At 44.4% G+C, this 14,957-nt stretch overlaps 2 protein-coding genes across 8 annotated transcripts in view; one reads left to right on the top strand and one right to left on the bottom strand.

Moving 5' to 3' along the window:
* Nucleotides 1–13,430, bottom strand: part of LOC141140680 (uncharacterized) — a 64,270-nt gene extending 50,840 nt beyond the window's left edge. For 3 of the 4 annotated variants that reach the window (XM_073628096.1, XM_073628100.1, XM_073628099.1), the window contains exons 1-2: nucleotides 13,272–13,430; nucleotides 6,966–7,367 (exon numbers count right to left, since the gene is read on the bottom strand). In XM_073628096.1, the coding sequence (XP_073484197.1) occupies nucleotides 6,966–7,226 (261 nt within the window). In that variant the 5' untranslated portion in view covers nucleotides 7,227–7,367; nucleotides 13,272–13,430. Of the gene's footprint in view, nucleotides 1–6,965; nucleotides 7,368–13,267 lie in introns of all 4 variants that reach the window. The other variant, XM_073628098.1, reaches the window with a different exon arrangement.
* A 4-nt stretch (nucleotides 13,431–13,434) lies between these two features.
* SANBR (SANT and BTB domain regulator of CSR) overlaps nucleotides 13,435–14,957 on the top strand; it is a 59,507-nt gene continuing 57,984 nt past the window's right edge. The window contains exon 1 of one of the 4 annotated variants that reach the window (XM_073628095.1): nucleotides 13,435–13,629. The gene's annotated coding sequence lies outside the window, so the exon portion shown is untranslated. The remainder of the gene's footprint in view (nucleotides 13,630–14,957) is intronic. The other 3 variants (XM_073628094.1, XM_073628093.1, XM_073628092.1) reach the window with 3 other exon arrangements.

The following is a 14,957-nucleotide window of genomic DNA, read 5'->3' as shown; positions in this document are numbered from 1 at the left end:
TGGAGGGAATAGTCCTCCATCATTGGTGTCAGTGGGAGTAAACAATGCCCTATCTTTGGTATTAGGTTGATGAATAGTGCCCTATTGTTGTCGTCAGTGGGAGGAAGAGTGCCCCATCACTGGTGTCAGTGGAGGGAATAGTGCCCCATCATTGGTATCAGTGGGAGGAATAGTGCCTTATGGTTGATGTCAGTGGCAGAAACTATGCCCCACTGTTGCTGACAGTGAGGGGAATAATGCCCCAAGGTCCAGATAAAAGAAAGAAAAGGGCAACATCCGGCAGTTCGGAGAAGACTGGTCTAGAGGAACAGAATATTCTAGCAGTCTAGGGTCCTGATGTAATCAGCCCTACATTGGACATGAGGACACCAAGGGACAGTCCATTGCTGAAGAGCCATCTGTAGGAAAGTGGAGGATTAGGTAAGTAAAACGGTTTCTCCTCTCCCCTAGAAAAAAATAGCTACAGTATTAACACTTGCAATTTTAAACTTTCCCTGAGTTGGAAAGTTGCACTGGTCCAAATCATTTGAGGAGGGGGGATTATGGTGTGGGTATGTTTTTCAGGGGTTGGGCTTGGCCCCTTAGTTCCAGTGAAGGGCACTCTTAAGGCGTCAGCATACCAATATATTTTGGACAATTTCATGCTCCCAACTTTGTGGGAACAGTTTGGGGATGGCCCCTTCCTGTTCCAACATGACTGCGCAGCGGTGCACAAAGCAAGGTCCATAAAGACATGGATGAGCTATTTTGTTGTGGAGGAACTTGACTGGCCTGCACAGAGTCCTGATCTCTACCCAATAGAACACCTTTGAGAATGAATACAAGCGGAGACTGCAAGCCAGACCTTCTCCTGCACATCAGTGCCTGATCTCACAAATGTTCTTCTGGAAGAATGGTCAAACATTCCCATAGACACACTCCTAAACCTTGTGGACAGCCTTTCCAGAAGAGTTGAAGCAGTTATAGCTGCAAAGGGAGGGCCAATTCAATATTGAACCCCGTGGACTAAGACTGGGACACCAATAAAGTTCATGCGCATTTAAAGGCAGGCGTCGTAATGTTTTTAGAAATATAGTGTATACCGTATATTGATATACTGATAATAAGACCTGCCAGCACAGTATAGAGTTAATTATGACAAAAATGAACTCCTCAGCCCCCTCCTTAACACTACTTCAGTTCTGGAGTTTTGGGGAAAAAAGCAAGTAAAAATATAAATAGCAAGTTTTAAATATTTTTAATTTATGCTACATGAATGGGAAAGTAACAAATATAAAGTAGGTATTAACCCTATTTAACTGCAAAGAAGGAAAAGCAGTTTAAAGGATAAGTACGCCTATTCTTTGTGCTGCCCTCTGCTATGAAAACATAACCCTCCTCCACAGATGCATACTTACCTTGCAATCATGTCTGCAACCTCTGGTTTCTTGACTTTCCCATATGGTTCTATTAGAGCCATATGGGAAGCCACTGTGTACCAAGTAAACTTATCCTTGCATTATGGCGGGTGTTGCATTAAAGCTAATTTCTGTTTAATTCAGCTAAATATTTTCCAGGTGCATGAAAAGGTGTTCAGTGTCTAATGCCCCGTACACACGTTTCGATTATCGTACGACAGATCATTCGCATTTTGTTGCATAAAACTAATATTGAATACAACAGTGCAAAATGTGTGTAAGATTTTTGTCGTACGACTCTGCAAAAATCTTCCGTGGTGCATAGCTACATATTTTAAATGATGTCAAATACGTGTGACCCCTGTGTCCTTCTGGTTTATTTTTGTGTTTCTGATTATGCGTGGTGTTTGTCGATCGACTTTTAGCGGACGCATACTGTACTGATTACACGATTGTCGTACGACGGGCTATCGTCCGAGCAAAGTTTTCGTGTTTGTCCCTTCGGATTTGGTTGGACGGACTGTCGTGATCGGTTGTCGAAAGCTGCGTACTAACGATCAGATTATCGAACGATCTGTCCGAAAGGGATTTTTATCGTCCGATAATCGGAACGTGTATAGGGGGCATTAGGGTGGCCATAGATTATGCGATTTTCTTTCCTGCAACCACATATTTCAGGAAAGAAAATCGCTCGATTCCCTATCGACACAGTCAGTGTTGATGGGCGAATTCCCCCCCCCTCCCCGCAGAGCTATCATGTTCTCCTGGTGGGGGGGCAGGGGGACCCAGGAGAACACAATGATTATTACCAATGGCAATATCGGTTGGCAATAATTGCATGGTAGAAATCACATGCTGGTTGAACCCAAGTTGATTGATGGATCGACTTGGGTACAAACAGCCTGCCCATACATGGATCAATACTTGTGTCCCTGCTGAACCAGCCAAATTTTGATCCATGTATGGCCGGTTTAACGCATGCTTTAAAGCAGGGCCATAGATAATTTTTTTTCCTGGGGGGGGGTTCTGATCTTTCAAACTTAAAGGCATCATTTACACTTTAATGTTGGGGAGGTACGGTAAAAACATGTGACAGCAGAGTGGGGCCACGAGGCTTTGCAATGCAGCGCAGCAAAAATTATCCCCATTCAACTGAATAGAATGCAGTGCACGCAGTTGTGGTGCAGTAGTGTACTCATTAGTACAGCAAGCTCCTCCTAAGCCCCCTAGTTTTTTTTTCCTTTCAGCCCACTGGGTTGAACTAAAAAAAAAACTTACTGTGTGAACCAGGCTTTAGATCTCATTCATATGTTCTAAATCGGATGGCAAATATACCATGAATACCTACAGCCAGGATCCCAAATGTTCCAATTTTTGTCAGCTGATCAGCCTGTTCACCTGAGTGATGGGCTGAAAAGAGCCACTGCTGTTAACATGTATCTGCACATCCAGTGGTCCCCATGTTTAAGCTCTGGGGGACAAAGCAAAACACATTGGGGTGTGGCCTGGCAGGAACCCGGGCTGAGGAAGTCTCTCCCATCACTACTATATTACCATAGGACTCAGTGGATGTGCGGCACCAGGGATTTTTTTTTCTCCCTTCCCTTCAGTGACTACATGACCTGGGATGAGCTCCATCCCTTGCCGGCACTCCTGCAGCACATTCAGTATCATCTACATTACTCCGCACATCGATTAAGCCTGAGGGACACATTAACAAACCATGGGTCACAGTGGTTACCTGCTGTTAGGGACAAATTTCTGACCCTGGATGCAGAGAGATTTTATCCAAGGCAAAAATGTATCCCTACCTGCAGGTAACCACTGGAAGTGCAGATACATGTGGATACATGTTTACAGCAGCAGACAGCCTTGGCTCTTTTCAGCCCATCACTTAGGTGTTACGACTAAGGCTATTGCCGAAACGCGTCAGATTTATTGTTTTATTGTCACTCTGATGTACCAATAAACGACACTTCAAGGATTACAGTTTTACCGGCTCTCCTTATTACTATTACCATCACTCAGGTGTACAGGCTGAGCAGATATTGGAACATCTGAGATCCCGGGTGCAGGTATTTGCAGTATACTTGCTGCACCATGGTCATGTAAAATGTATGAATGAGACCCAAGACTGGATTTTAGCTATCCTTACTGTGCAAGATGAGCAGGTACAAGAGGCAACATATTGTGGTGGGCAGTAAATTCAGTGATTTATTTAAACCTTAAAAAAATGTGACAACAGAAAATTTTATACTCAGCGCTGCCCCTCTAAATCATGAATATACATATACTCTCATCAAATATGTGTCATGTGACAACATGTATAGCAAAGTGCCAATCAAGTGCAAAAAAATGCATTCAATAAAGTTCAAAAAAAGGTGCAAAATAAAGTGCAATCAATAAAGTTCATAAAGTGTGAGGTATAGGGCTGGTGACACGTTGATGTAATCTTGGTGACTTCCTGTGCTCCCCTCCTGGGTCCCCACCCCTTTTTTCTTTTTTCCCTCATACCTCAACGCACCAGTGAAGAAATAGAATTTTATGTGAATGAAAACACCTTTAAAGAAAGATTGAAGCTTTTCTTTATTAAAAACCAAAGATCAATATGTAGGATCTACATCAAGTGGTGGAGGAGAGAAGATTCCATTCTCTGAGGCACAACCAACCCATATATCTGCTGGACAGGAGACACCATCTTGATATACACAGGCGTATTTATCATCTTCATCTGGTGAGTGGGGACCCAGGAGGGGAGCACAGGAAGTCACCAAGATTACATCAACGTGTCACCAGCCCTATACCTCACACTTGATGAACTTTAATGATTGCACTTTATTTTGCACCTTTTTTTTAACTTTATTGAATGCATTTTTTTTGCACTTGATTGGCACTTTGCTATACATGTTGTCACATGACACATATTTAATGCGAGTATATGTATATTCATGATTTAGAGGGGCAGCGCTGAGTATAAAATTTTCTGTTGTCACATCTTTTCGGGTATTCACTACAGCAGCAGCCCTACTACATATGTACATGGGTGTGTGTGTGTAAACGCACACATATATGTACATTTTGTATTTATTCAATATTTATTTACAACTTTTTTACAATTGTATTTCTTTTTCTCCACAGCGCGGGTTGTATCTTTATTAGTTTTAAAAAAATGTGTCCTAAGAAATGTTATGAAATGTTTTAAGAGATGAAAAAATTTAAAAATATTGTGCACTGCCTACACAGGATTTCCCTTTGCACCTGGTCAATATGGTTGGCTTTTATTCAGTCTTAAACTGTAGTAAACCCAGCTTTTGAATTTGTAACTACAAGTAAGCCTATAATAACGCTTATCTGTAGGTACAGTGAATATCTCTTAAACTTGTGGTGTTTAGTAGATATTCACATGAAAAGCAGCCATGATGTCACCAGTGCATGCGCTCTGAAGGGACGGCATACCGCTTGGTTGTACTTCTTCTGGAGGGGAGTGCAGTTTGTTCTGCTATAGCCTGCTGTCAGTTGACATCGCTCAGCAGGTCCAGGCTGTGGAAAGATCCTAACTTTAAAGTCAGGATTCATCCAGATGCCTGGACCAGCAGCTCGCTCAGCCTCACAGTGAGCTGCAGAGACCCTGAGCCAGCCGTTCCTGCCCCCTCAGCCTGGCATTCCAGTGAGATTGGGGGAAGGAGGGGGGCAGAGCCAGGCACTGACAGTCACCACTCTTTGGTCACTGAAGGCTGAGAACTGAGTAATCAGCGGTCTTTGATCGCTCTGTTGTTTGTCATAGAAGCAGCTGGGGACAGATGCAACATTGAAGTGATACTCCATCCACCTAGGTAAGTATAATTTTTTTTTAAAAACATCTCTTTTAAAGGAAAAAAAAATACCCTCTCCCTCCTAAGAACCCTCCCTCTCCAAGCAAAGATTCCCACTGTAAACTATCTCCCTCCCTCAAATATCCCCCCCAAAAATTAACCCCCCTGTCTCTAAACTGACCCCCCAAAGCAGAAATATCTCCCTCAGTCAATACCCTCTCCCCAACCAAGATTTCTAATTATGAAGAAAATCTCCCTTCATCCAATCAAACTCCCTCCCAGAAGCAAATCCCTGTCATTAACCACCCCCTGTAAACTTCTCTACAAGAAACTCCCCCCTTCTCCAAAAGCAAACCCACCCCCCTTTCCTTAACCCCCCCCCCCCACCAAAAGAAACTCCCCCAGACTGGAATTCTTACTTCCTCCTTCCTAAAACAGAAAATTGATGCCTCCCCACTTACCAGACCTCAGATTCAGCATGGCACAGAAGTTGGAAAACTTCTGCATCCCCAGTCTCCCTTTGTCATATCATATCATATGATATATGTCATATGATACCTCAAGGAGAAGTCTAGGAGTTCCCTCAACTGTGCACTGTCAATTGCCAGCATCTGAGACCTTGCAGTAATTTCATGCTTTTCAGGGGAACCCCTTATTAAACTGAGGGGATGGGGCACAATAGAAGGGGGCTGGCTGCTGCACTCCGAAAGCTTTTACTGTACAGATGCTGAGGCTAAACAGCAGGGACAATGTCTGGGCATTTTGCCAGGATGCTCTGGGGGGGGGGGTTGAACACCCCTGACCCCCCCTTATCTATGCTCCTGCTTTAAAGTGTTACTAAACCCACAACAATAAAATCAGTCTGTATATGCAGTAAAGCATGCTTGTTATACTCACTTCCACTCACTCCAAAACATGTCCGGATTAGACAGAGTTAGTACAGTCAGACTGCACATGCTCAGTTTGGTGTGTATTGATAGAGAGTTTTGGCACACAGCCAATCAGCACTGTCCACTCAGAGGGTCAGGGGTGCTGAATACTGATAGGTCAGCCAGTGCAGTATGAAAACGCCTCCTACAAGCTTTAACCAGGCACTGATAGAAGTCACAAAACTACTATATACTGCTGATGAGAAAAGGTATTTAGCAGTTTATAATTTACTAAAATAATTGCATTTCCATGTTCTGTGTACTGTGGGAGACCAGATATAGGGAATACAGGGTCCTGGGTTTAGTAACACTTTAAAGGGCAAAATATTGTTATTGGATACAACATATAACTACAAAGTGTTATTGGTCATTGCCAGAAACTAAGAAAGAGACAGGCAATATTTGCACTTAAATTGTATATTTAGATTGATAAATCTTAAAAAAATTGCATGGAGTTTGTACAATCAGATTGTAACTTGTGTGGCTGGATTTTAAGAAACAACTTTAGAAACCACAGTACTGCTGGGAGGCGAAATAATGTTTTTGCAAAAGAAAAGCTTTGTTCAAATTCTAACTTTTTTTACAGATAAATCTAATACCGATAAATCTAAAGCTGTAACATTATTAACAAGATTAGAATGTACACAATACACAACATAAAGCAAACATATACCAAGGTCATTTCTACATATCTGTCAAGTTTAATAACGGCTCCCCGGGCTTTATGCTAAAGAACAGAGCCATTAACTTCATTACTAGGAAGGCAAAGGCAACAACTCAAAGCATTAGTATATAAAACAGGGAACAAGGCCAAGAAAAGTTTGTACCTGAACTGATTTGCTGGCGACGCTCTTCCGTGATGTGACAGCTGAGATAATGCTGGGAATGCTTTTTCCTGGTTTACCAAAAAGCACACTAGGTGTTGACTTGACATCCTGAATCCCCAGACCAATCCCTGCAATGCTGGGGAGACTTTCTGACTTGTTTGTCCTGCTCACATGAAATGAGTGCCGGAGGTAAATCATGGGTTCCACTTCTGACAGTATTGGTCCATTCATCCTTGGGGTCCTTTTAAACCTGGCTGTCATTTCCGAATTGGGCACACAGGGGAAGTTTCAGCTAACTCTAACACGTAAAGGTCGATTCACAGTTTTGTTATCTGTAGAATTTTGCATCATTATTGATACTTTGGATGATCTGGGATTGCTACATTTGTAAAACGGTTCCCACTGTAAAGACAAAAAAGGCCTCACAGGTCAATATTTTTCTAGTTACTAAAATAAGAAAAATTGACCTAACAGGTAGCTAACCCTTTATTATACTCATTGAAAGACAAGATTTCAGAGATGTCATGTTTTTCTGTGTGATCTTTTGTGGCTGCAGGAACATTTGCGGTCCCACAGTGGCAATCACCCGCACAGGTGTGAACCTAGTCTAAATATGGGTGGAACATGTAATATGTTCCAAAGGTGAACTTATTCTTTAAATAAGGACAGCTCTATATTTAAAGGATAAGTTCACCTTTTTGCTCCACAAAACCCAGGTGCCAGGTCGCAATGGGTGGCTTGCTCTCACTGCACGCCCACCTCCGACATCATCTTCCCCTTTCCTTACCGCCGCTGAGTGGATGGGGAGTGCCGCCTATCCCACCTCATCAGTGCTGCCTGTCAGTGTCCATCAGTGCCGGCTATCAGTGCCACCTCCACAGTGCTCATCAGTGCCGACTATCAGTGTCGACCAGAGCAGGCCCTACCATGGGTCCCAGTGGGTCTATTGCACCCGGGCAGCACTTTGAGAGGGGCAGCAAATTGAACCACGGCTGCCTCTCCTTCTCTTCCGTTTACCTAGCAAATTGGCGAGCAAGATTTTTTTTTCATCGGTTTTGTGTGTCATGAGGATAACTGCCCCCTGGGCCCCTCCACCTGCCCCTATACTACCCTAGCCTGCCCCTATACTGCCTTAGCCTGTCTTTATACTGCCTTAGCCTGTCTATATACTAACCTAGCCTGTCTAGATACTACCCCAGTCTGCCCCTATACTGCCCCAGCCTGTCCATATACTACCCTAGCCTGTCTATATACTACCCCAGCCTGCCCCTATACTATCCTAGCCTGTCTATATACTACCCCAGCCTGCCCCTACACTGCCCTAGCCTGTCCATATACTACCCTAGCCTGTCTATATACTACCCTAGCCTGCCCCTATACTACCTTAGCCTGTCCATATACTACCCTAGCCTGCCCCTATACTGCCTTAGCCTGTCCATATACTACCCTAGCCTGTCCCTATACTGCCCTAGCCTGTCTATATACTACCCTAGCCTGCCCCTATACTACCTTAGCCTGTCCATATACTACCCTAGCCTGCCCCTATACTGCCTTAGCCTGTCCATATACTACCCTAGCCTGCCCCTATACTACCTTAGCCTGTCCATATACTACCCTAGCCTGCCCCTATACTGCCTTAGCCTGTCCATATACTACCCTAGCCTGTCCCTATACTGCCCTAGCCCGCCCCTTGCAATTTAACATAATGGTATGTCGTATAACATTTTTGGGGGGGGGTGGGCAGCATTTCATTCTGGACCCAAGCAGCACAATGTCTTGGGCAAGCCCTGGTGCCCACTATCAGTGCCCATCAGTGTAGACAATAAGTGCCACCTCATCAGTGCCCATCAGTGCAGCTTATCAGTACCCATCAGCGCTACCTCATCAATGCCCATCAACGCCACCCCATCAGTGCCACCTCATCAGCACCCATCAGTGCAGCCTCATCAGTGCCACCTCATCAGTGCCCCTCAGTGCCGCCTATTAATACCACCTCATCAGTGCCCATCAGTGCCATCTCTTAGTACCACCTCATCAATGCCCATCAGTGCTGCCTCATCAGTGCCAATTAGTGCTGCCTATCAGTGTCCCTCAGTGCAGTCTCATCAGTGCACATCAGTGAAGGAGAAAAATGACTTATTTGCAAAATCTTATAAATCTGAGCAGCTGATTAAAAAAACTGGTTCCTAACTTTTTTAGCTGGCTCCTAGATTCTAAGCAAATTTGTCAAGATCAACTGGCCCCCGCTCCCCCCGAACCCCCAGTCTGACAGCTAGCGCAGGATCCCTGTCACAACCGCCCGGCTGCGTCATCCATTCACAGTGTTCTGTGAATATGAAAACTACAAGGTCTGACAGCCTTTGCAGCTGATGGCTTGTAGTTCTCAAAGAACTACCACGGTGCTGTTGAGCACTGTGGTAGTTCATTAAGTCTTCCGGTCACAGTGTGTAACGGCCTGGCCGTACCAGAGGTATGGCCAGACAGATACACAGACAGTCTGCAGGATCGTGGCATTACATCCATAATCTGCTGATCACGGGTGCAATGCTTTACAGGTCCATTACAAAAAAAAATAAATAAATGCATATTTCTTTACCTGCAAAAAAAATGTGCATTTATTATTTTCTTTTTTTAAAGGTGAACTTATCCTTTAAAATCATTTATGTGGAATTCCACCCAATAAAAAAATCATTAATGTGCATGAAAAAAAAAAAAAAAACATTTGGAGAAAAATTTTTTTTTTTTTTACTCGCCTCTTTAATGCCTGTTGCTAGGGGGGGTCCCTCGTAATCTGCCTCCTTCAGCGCCTTAGCTCCTGACGTCTCTTCCCTCGGCGCAGGAAGGGAGATCAGCTCTCCCCCCCTCCCTCTAGGCAATCATTCGTGACCGGTCCAAGATGATTGCGCGGCCAGTCAAGGCTCGCGCATGCGCAGTGGGTGCCCGGCTGTGCAGCCAGAGCCGGGTGCCCACAGTTAAAATGCCGGCACCGCCGAGCGGAGGGGGAGACGAGCGGGGCTTCGATTCCCCGCATCGCTGGACCCTGGGACAGGTAAGTGTCCGATTATTAAAAGTCAGCAGCTGCAGTATTTATAGCTGCTGACTTTTAATTTTTTTTTTTTTTTTTAGTGGGAACTCCACTTTAATGTGGAACTTTAGTCAGAAAATTAAGTCCTGCTAGGTGATTTCAGTCTGGCCCCTTTTGCAGGTATAGCTATGTAAAACATTAAAAATAAGTGTCTATATTGTTTAAAAGCCAGTAAAAGACTGTCTCACCCTGCTCTGCACATGCTCAGTTGCTCTCTATTTTTAGGCACTGTGCCGAACTTGTAGAGGCCAATCTGCTGACAGTCTCAAAGTGGAATTAAAGCCCCTTTCACACTGGGGCGGTAGGGGGCATCGGCGGTAAAACAGCGCTATTTTTAGCGCTGTTTTACCGCGGTATTCGGCCGCTAGCGGTGCGGTTTTAACCCTCCGCTGATGGCCGAAAAAGGGTTAAAACCCCTCGTATAGCACGGCTATAGCCGCGGTATTACCGCGGTATAGCGTGCTGTGCCATTGATTTCAATGGGCAGGAGCGGTTTAGGAGCGGTGAATACACCGCTCCTTCACCGCTCCAAAGATGCGGCTTGCAGGAGATTTTTTCTTCTCCTGCCAGCGCACCGCTTCAGTGTGAAAGCCCTCGGGCTTTCACACTGAACAAACAGCGGAGGCTGTTTAGGGGCGGTTTGCAGGCGCTATTTTTAGTGCAATAACGCCTGCAAACTGCCCCAGTGTGAAAGGGGCCTACACCCTCCAATCCTTTACAGCCAAGGAAGCTGCTTCTGTTTCATCTGTTTGATGGTTTGACAGTTTGGTTGAGGAAACAACAAATGTGACAGTTAGCAATTCCAGGGGTTCCAGGAATGTAACTGTTTTTTTTTAAACCGTTAAATCAATGGGTTTAGTTCCATTTTAAGATTTACTGCTGTTCAGAATCTCTGGGCTCCAGCAAAATGGAAGCCATCTGCAAGAAGAAACAGGAGCAATGCTGGAGGCAATTTACAGCAGCATAATTATTAATGTGGAATATACAGTATGTTCTTTGCTAAAGAACATTCTTTTTTATTAAGTTGTTATGGGTAAAGTTTCACTTTAATCAAATTCAAACCTGACCTAGAAAAATGACAGTTGGAATACAGTATTGTATGTGTGGAACATGCCAACCCTAGAACAACTGTCCAAAAAGAATTGCTACACCCATAATTCCCTTGCTGTCTTCATCTGCCTGTTTATACCTCCCCCCGGCCATCTACCTGAACAAGGCATTTGGCTAACTTGACACAGGTATTGTATTTTAATGCTGCCTAGAACACTCACTAACACACTGATAGTGTTAATGTGCTGGGAGTGTCTCTCCCTCTTTCTGATCTCTCTTTCTCTCGCTGGCTCGGTTTGGCTGCTCCTTTTGGATCCTTGTGTGGGGCACTCGAGACCTCAGTGGGCCCCTCTAATTGTTTGTCGGAGGATTCACCCTGAGGGGATTACCTTTCTCTTGATGCAGTTTCATCTCTGTTTTTAACTTTAATACGCCCAATGTGGGCCATGTTGCTGAATGTTCTTCCTTTATTGACCTTCTCTCTCAAATTCCCCTGAAGAAGGGATAGCTCTGTTTCCCGAAACACGTCGGAGATAACGAGAAGAAACGACCATGTCATCTATTAGCGCGACATAAGTCCCTTGTACACTTTACTATTTTATGCAATTGATGGCAAAATTTTTATTATGTATTAATAAACTTTATATTTTTGTATCTAATTAACCCAGTATCTGAGTCTGCCCTTAAACTCCCAAAGTACTGGGTGGTACATATATAGTTTCTGTCCATAGTTCAAGGATGTTGGTAACGCAATTTGGATCTCTTTCCATGGTGGTTTAATAATTCTTTCAAATTCAGGTCTCCTCCAACGCTCACTTTTTTTCTCTTTTTTTTTTTTACTTACTGTCACCAGTCAGTCAGTATATAAGTTCCTCTCACTTCCTGTTTTGGTTATGGGGCAGGAAGTGAAGGGAAATCTCCCTTGTGAGACACAGATGGCAAATGAAACCTGCCAGGGGTTATAACTCTACATTACTCTATCCAAGATTTCCCTTTAGTTCTACTTTAATGCCATAGTTGCATTATTGCGAGGTAAAGGCTGCTTTAGAATTCAGTGTTTGTGTGAATGAGTCCTTATATTCTGCATGTTAATGGGAAAATATCAATTCAGTACAATAACCAATACATCATATAGTGATCCATACCTCCCAGCTTATCAACTTTCTGAGATGAGAATGAGGGACACCTATTAGCAAAAGTATTTAGGCATAGGACACACCCAGGGGCGGACTGACCATTGAGCCACTCGGGCACTGCCCGAGGGCCCTGGGCCACTAGGGGGCCCCATCAGGGTTGTCAGCCTCAGTAAAACCAGGGATAGTATGTAAAAATCTGTGTTTTTTTTACATCTGTCTCTAAAATGTCCCTTACCGACCTCCTTTTGGTCTAAAAATCCAGAGATTATAGCTGCCCCACCTCTCCAGTACCTTCTCAGCCAATAGAAACATGTCTGTGTATACTGTGTGTACATGTATGTGTATACTGTGTGATTGTATACTGTGTGTCCCCATAATCTCTGATTGCCTGGGGGCCCCATAATCTCCTATTGCCCGGGGGCCCCATGAGTTGTCAGTCAGCCCCTGGACACACCCCCTGCCACACCCATACCCCCCAACTTTTAGAGATGGGAATGAGAGACACCTATCAGCTAAAGTATGCAGGCATAGGACACACCCCTTGCCACGCCCCCTTAAAGGAGAATTGTACAAAAAAAATAAAAGATTGGTTCAACCCAAAAGTGCTTTTTTACCACTATTCCTTTATATTGGCTTTTGGAATTTACAGATGCAATATAAAAATCAGATGAAAGGTTTAGCGCTGGGAAACACTTTTTCATAGATAAAAAGTGCATTTTATATACATCTATATAGATCAGACCAAAATGAGGGACAAATGAGGAGGAATGAGGGACAGAGGGACATTGCTCCAAATCAGGGATCGTCCCTCAAAATCAGGGACGGTTAGGAGCTTGTGATGTCATTTCACATACAGATATCAGGAGAGTGTTCCTTTAAATACCATGACACAATGCAATGTGTATCCTACCATTTATGGAGGGACTACAACGTGCTGGGACTTGTAGTCCTCCATAAACCTGGTAGCCATGCCCGCTCATCATCTGTCCTCTGCCCCCCCCCAGCGCCCCCCATTTATGTGTAATAAATACCGGCCTTAGCAGGGTGTCCAGCAGGGTGTGTCCCCTGAGCCGTCCACATCCAGGCTCCGCCCCCTGCCCGTTGCTATGAGACGAATGGACGCTGAATGGGCCAACCCGCTGCACTGCGGCAAGCCAACCAAGCTCGCTGCAGCCAAACCTAGTGACGTCTCCCCTTCCCTTACAGTACGCCTGGCCTGTCCATTCCTGCCTCCGCATTGGGTGGCAGCCCCAGGCTTCTTCATTCTGGTTGGTGCAGTAGCCTGCAGGTGTGGTAAAGCGGGGTAGGTTGTCCTCTGCAAATCATTCTCCCCGGCTCCTGGCTTAGTCTACGGATGGTGCAGGTGGCATCGCTGACACGGAGGTCATTGGAGGTACATGAACAGGGACACGCCCCCTCTCTTCTATTAGTATTATATGGCAATGTGTGGGATTTACAGGATTCTGTGCACCTGTCCATATAGTGCATTATCTTCATCATTACATAGAGATCAGTGTGCTGTATTCTAATATATAGAATGGTAATCATCTACATCATTATATAGAGATCAGTGTGCTGTATTCTAATATATAGAATGGTAATCACTCACATCATTACATAGAGATCAGTGTGCTGTATTCTAATATATAGAATGGTAATCATCTACATCATTACATAGAGATCAGTGAGCTGTATTCTAATATATAGAATGATAATCACTCACATTATTATATAGAGATCGGTGTGCTGTATTCTAATATAGAGAATGATAATCACCCAGCACAATCTGATTGTAAGATCACTGCATTAATGACATAGAATATAATGTATGGATTGTACTGTGTGTGTTGCGAAAGGATCTTAAACGGGAAGAACTAGAATTCTGAATTGGATGTTACAAAGAAGAATACTCTGCAAATTCCTGATATGATGGGGGCAGATAATATAGAAAGGGGATGTGCTTACTTATTGTGTCTGATCATATGATAATCCTGAAATGTATCTAAACCCAAGATCAATAATTGATAATATTGCAGCTTACCGCTCCTTAGATGAGGTGGCTGGTAATTGAGCCATTAAAGTCATTAAAATTTTTTCAGAAAAAAATTAAAAGTCAGCAGCTACAAATACTGTAGCTCACACATGTCAAACACAAGACCCACGGGCTGAACCTGGCCCTCCAGGTCATTTCATGTGGCCCTTAAACCTTTCCTGCAGCTGCAGCACCCCCTCGTCTCCACCTCCCCTTTTCTAAGCAGCAGAGAGGAGGACAGAACTCCTCCTACAGATCCTGCACCCCTTTGTGCAGCTGCAGCACCCCCTCAACTCCTCCTGCCCTGGTCTCAGCATTCAGCTGACTCCACCCCTCCTCTGCTCCTCCTCCAGACTCTGCACTTTCTGCTTTCCAGCTCCGCCTCCAGCTTCTTCCCAGCAGCAGCACATGGTAAGGGGGTGCACTGAGATATAAGGAATGGTGGGGAACTCTTGACTTATGATGGGGGAGGGGGGCTCGTGACATCAGATGTAAGGGGGGTGCTCTGGACATCTAGTCTTACAGATGCAACGGGCCCTTTGAGGGCGACCATTATAATGATACGGCCCACAATGAAATGGAGTCTGACACTCCTGCTATAGCTGCTGACTTTTAATATCAGGGAACTTACCTGTCCAGGCATCCAGCAGTGTCCTCACCTGAGCCGATTATTCAAACAGCTATTGGGT

Source organism: Aquarana catesbeiana, linkage group LG04, assembly GCF_042186555.1.
Source record: "Aquarana catesbeiana isolate 2022-GZ linkage group LG04, ASM4218655v1, whole genome shotgun sequence".
In the NCBI taxonomy this organism is placed as follows: Eukaryota; Metazoa; Chordata; class Amphibia; order Anura; family Ranidae; genus Aquarana; species Aquarana catesbeiana.
Note: the sequence above shows the minus strand (reverse complement) of the source record. Positions and strands in the feature narration are given on the sequence as shown.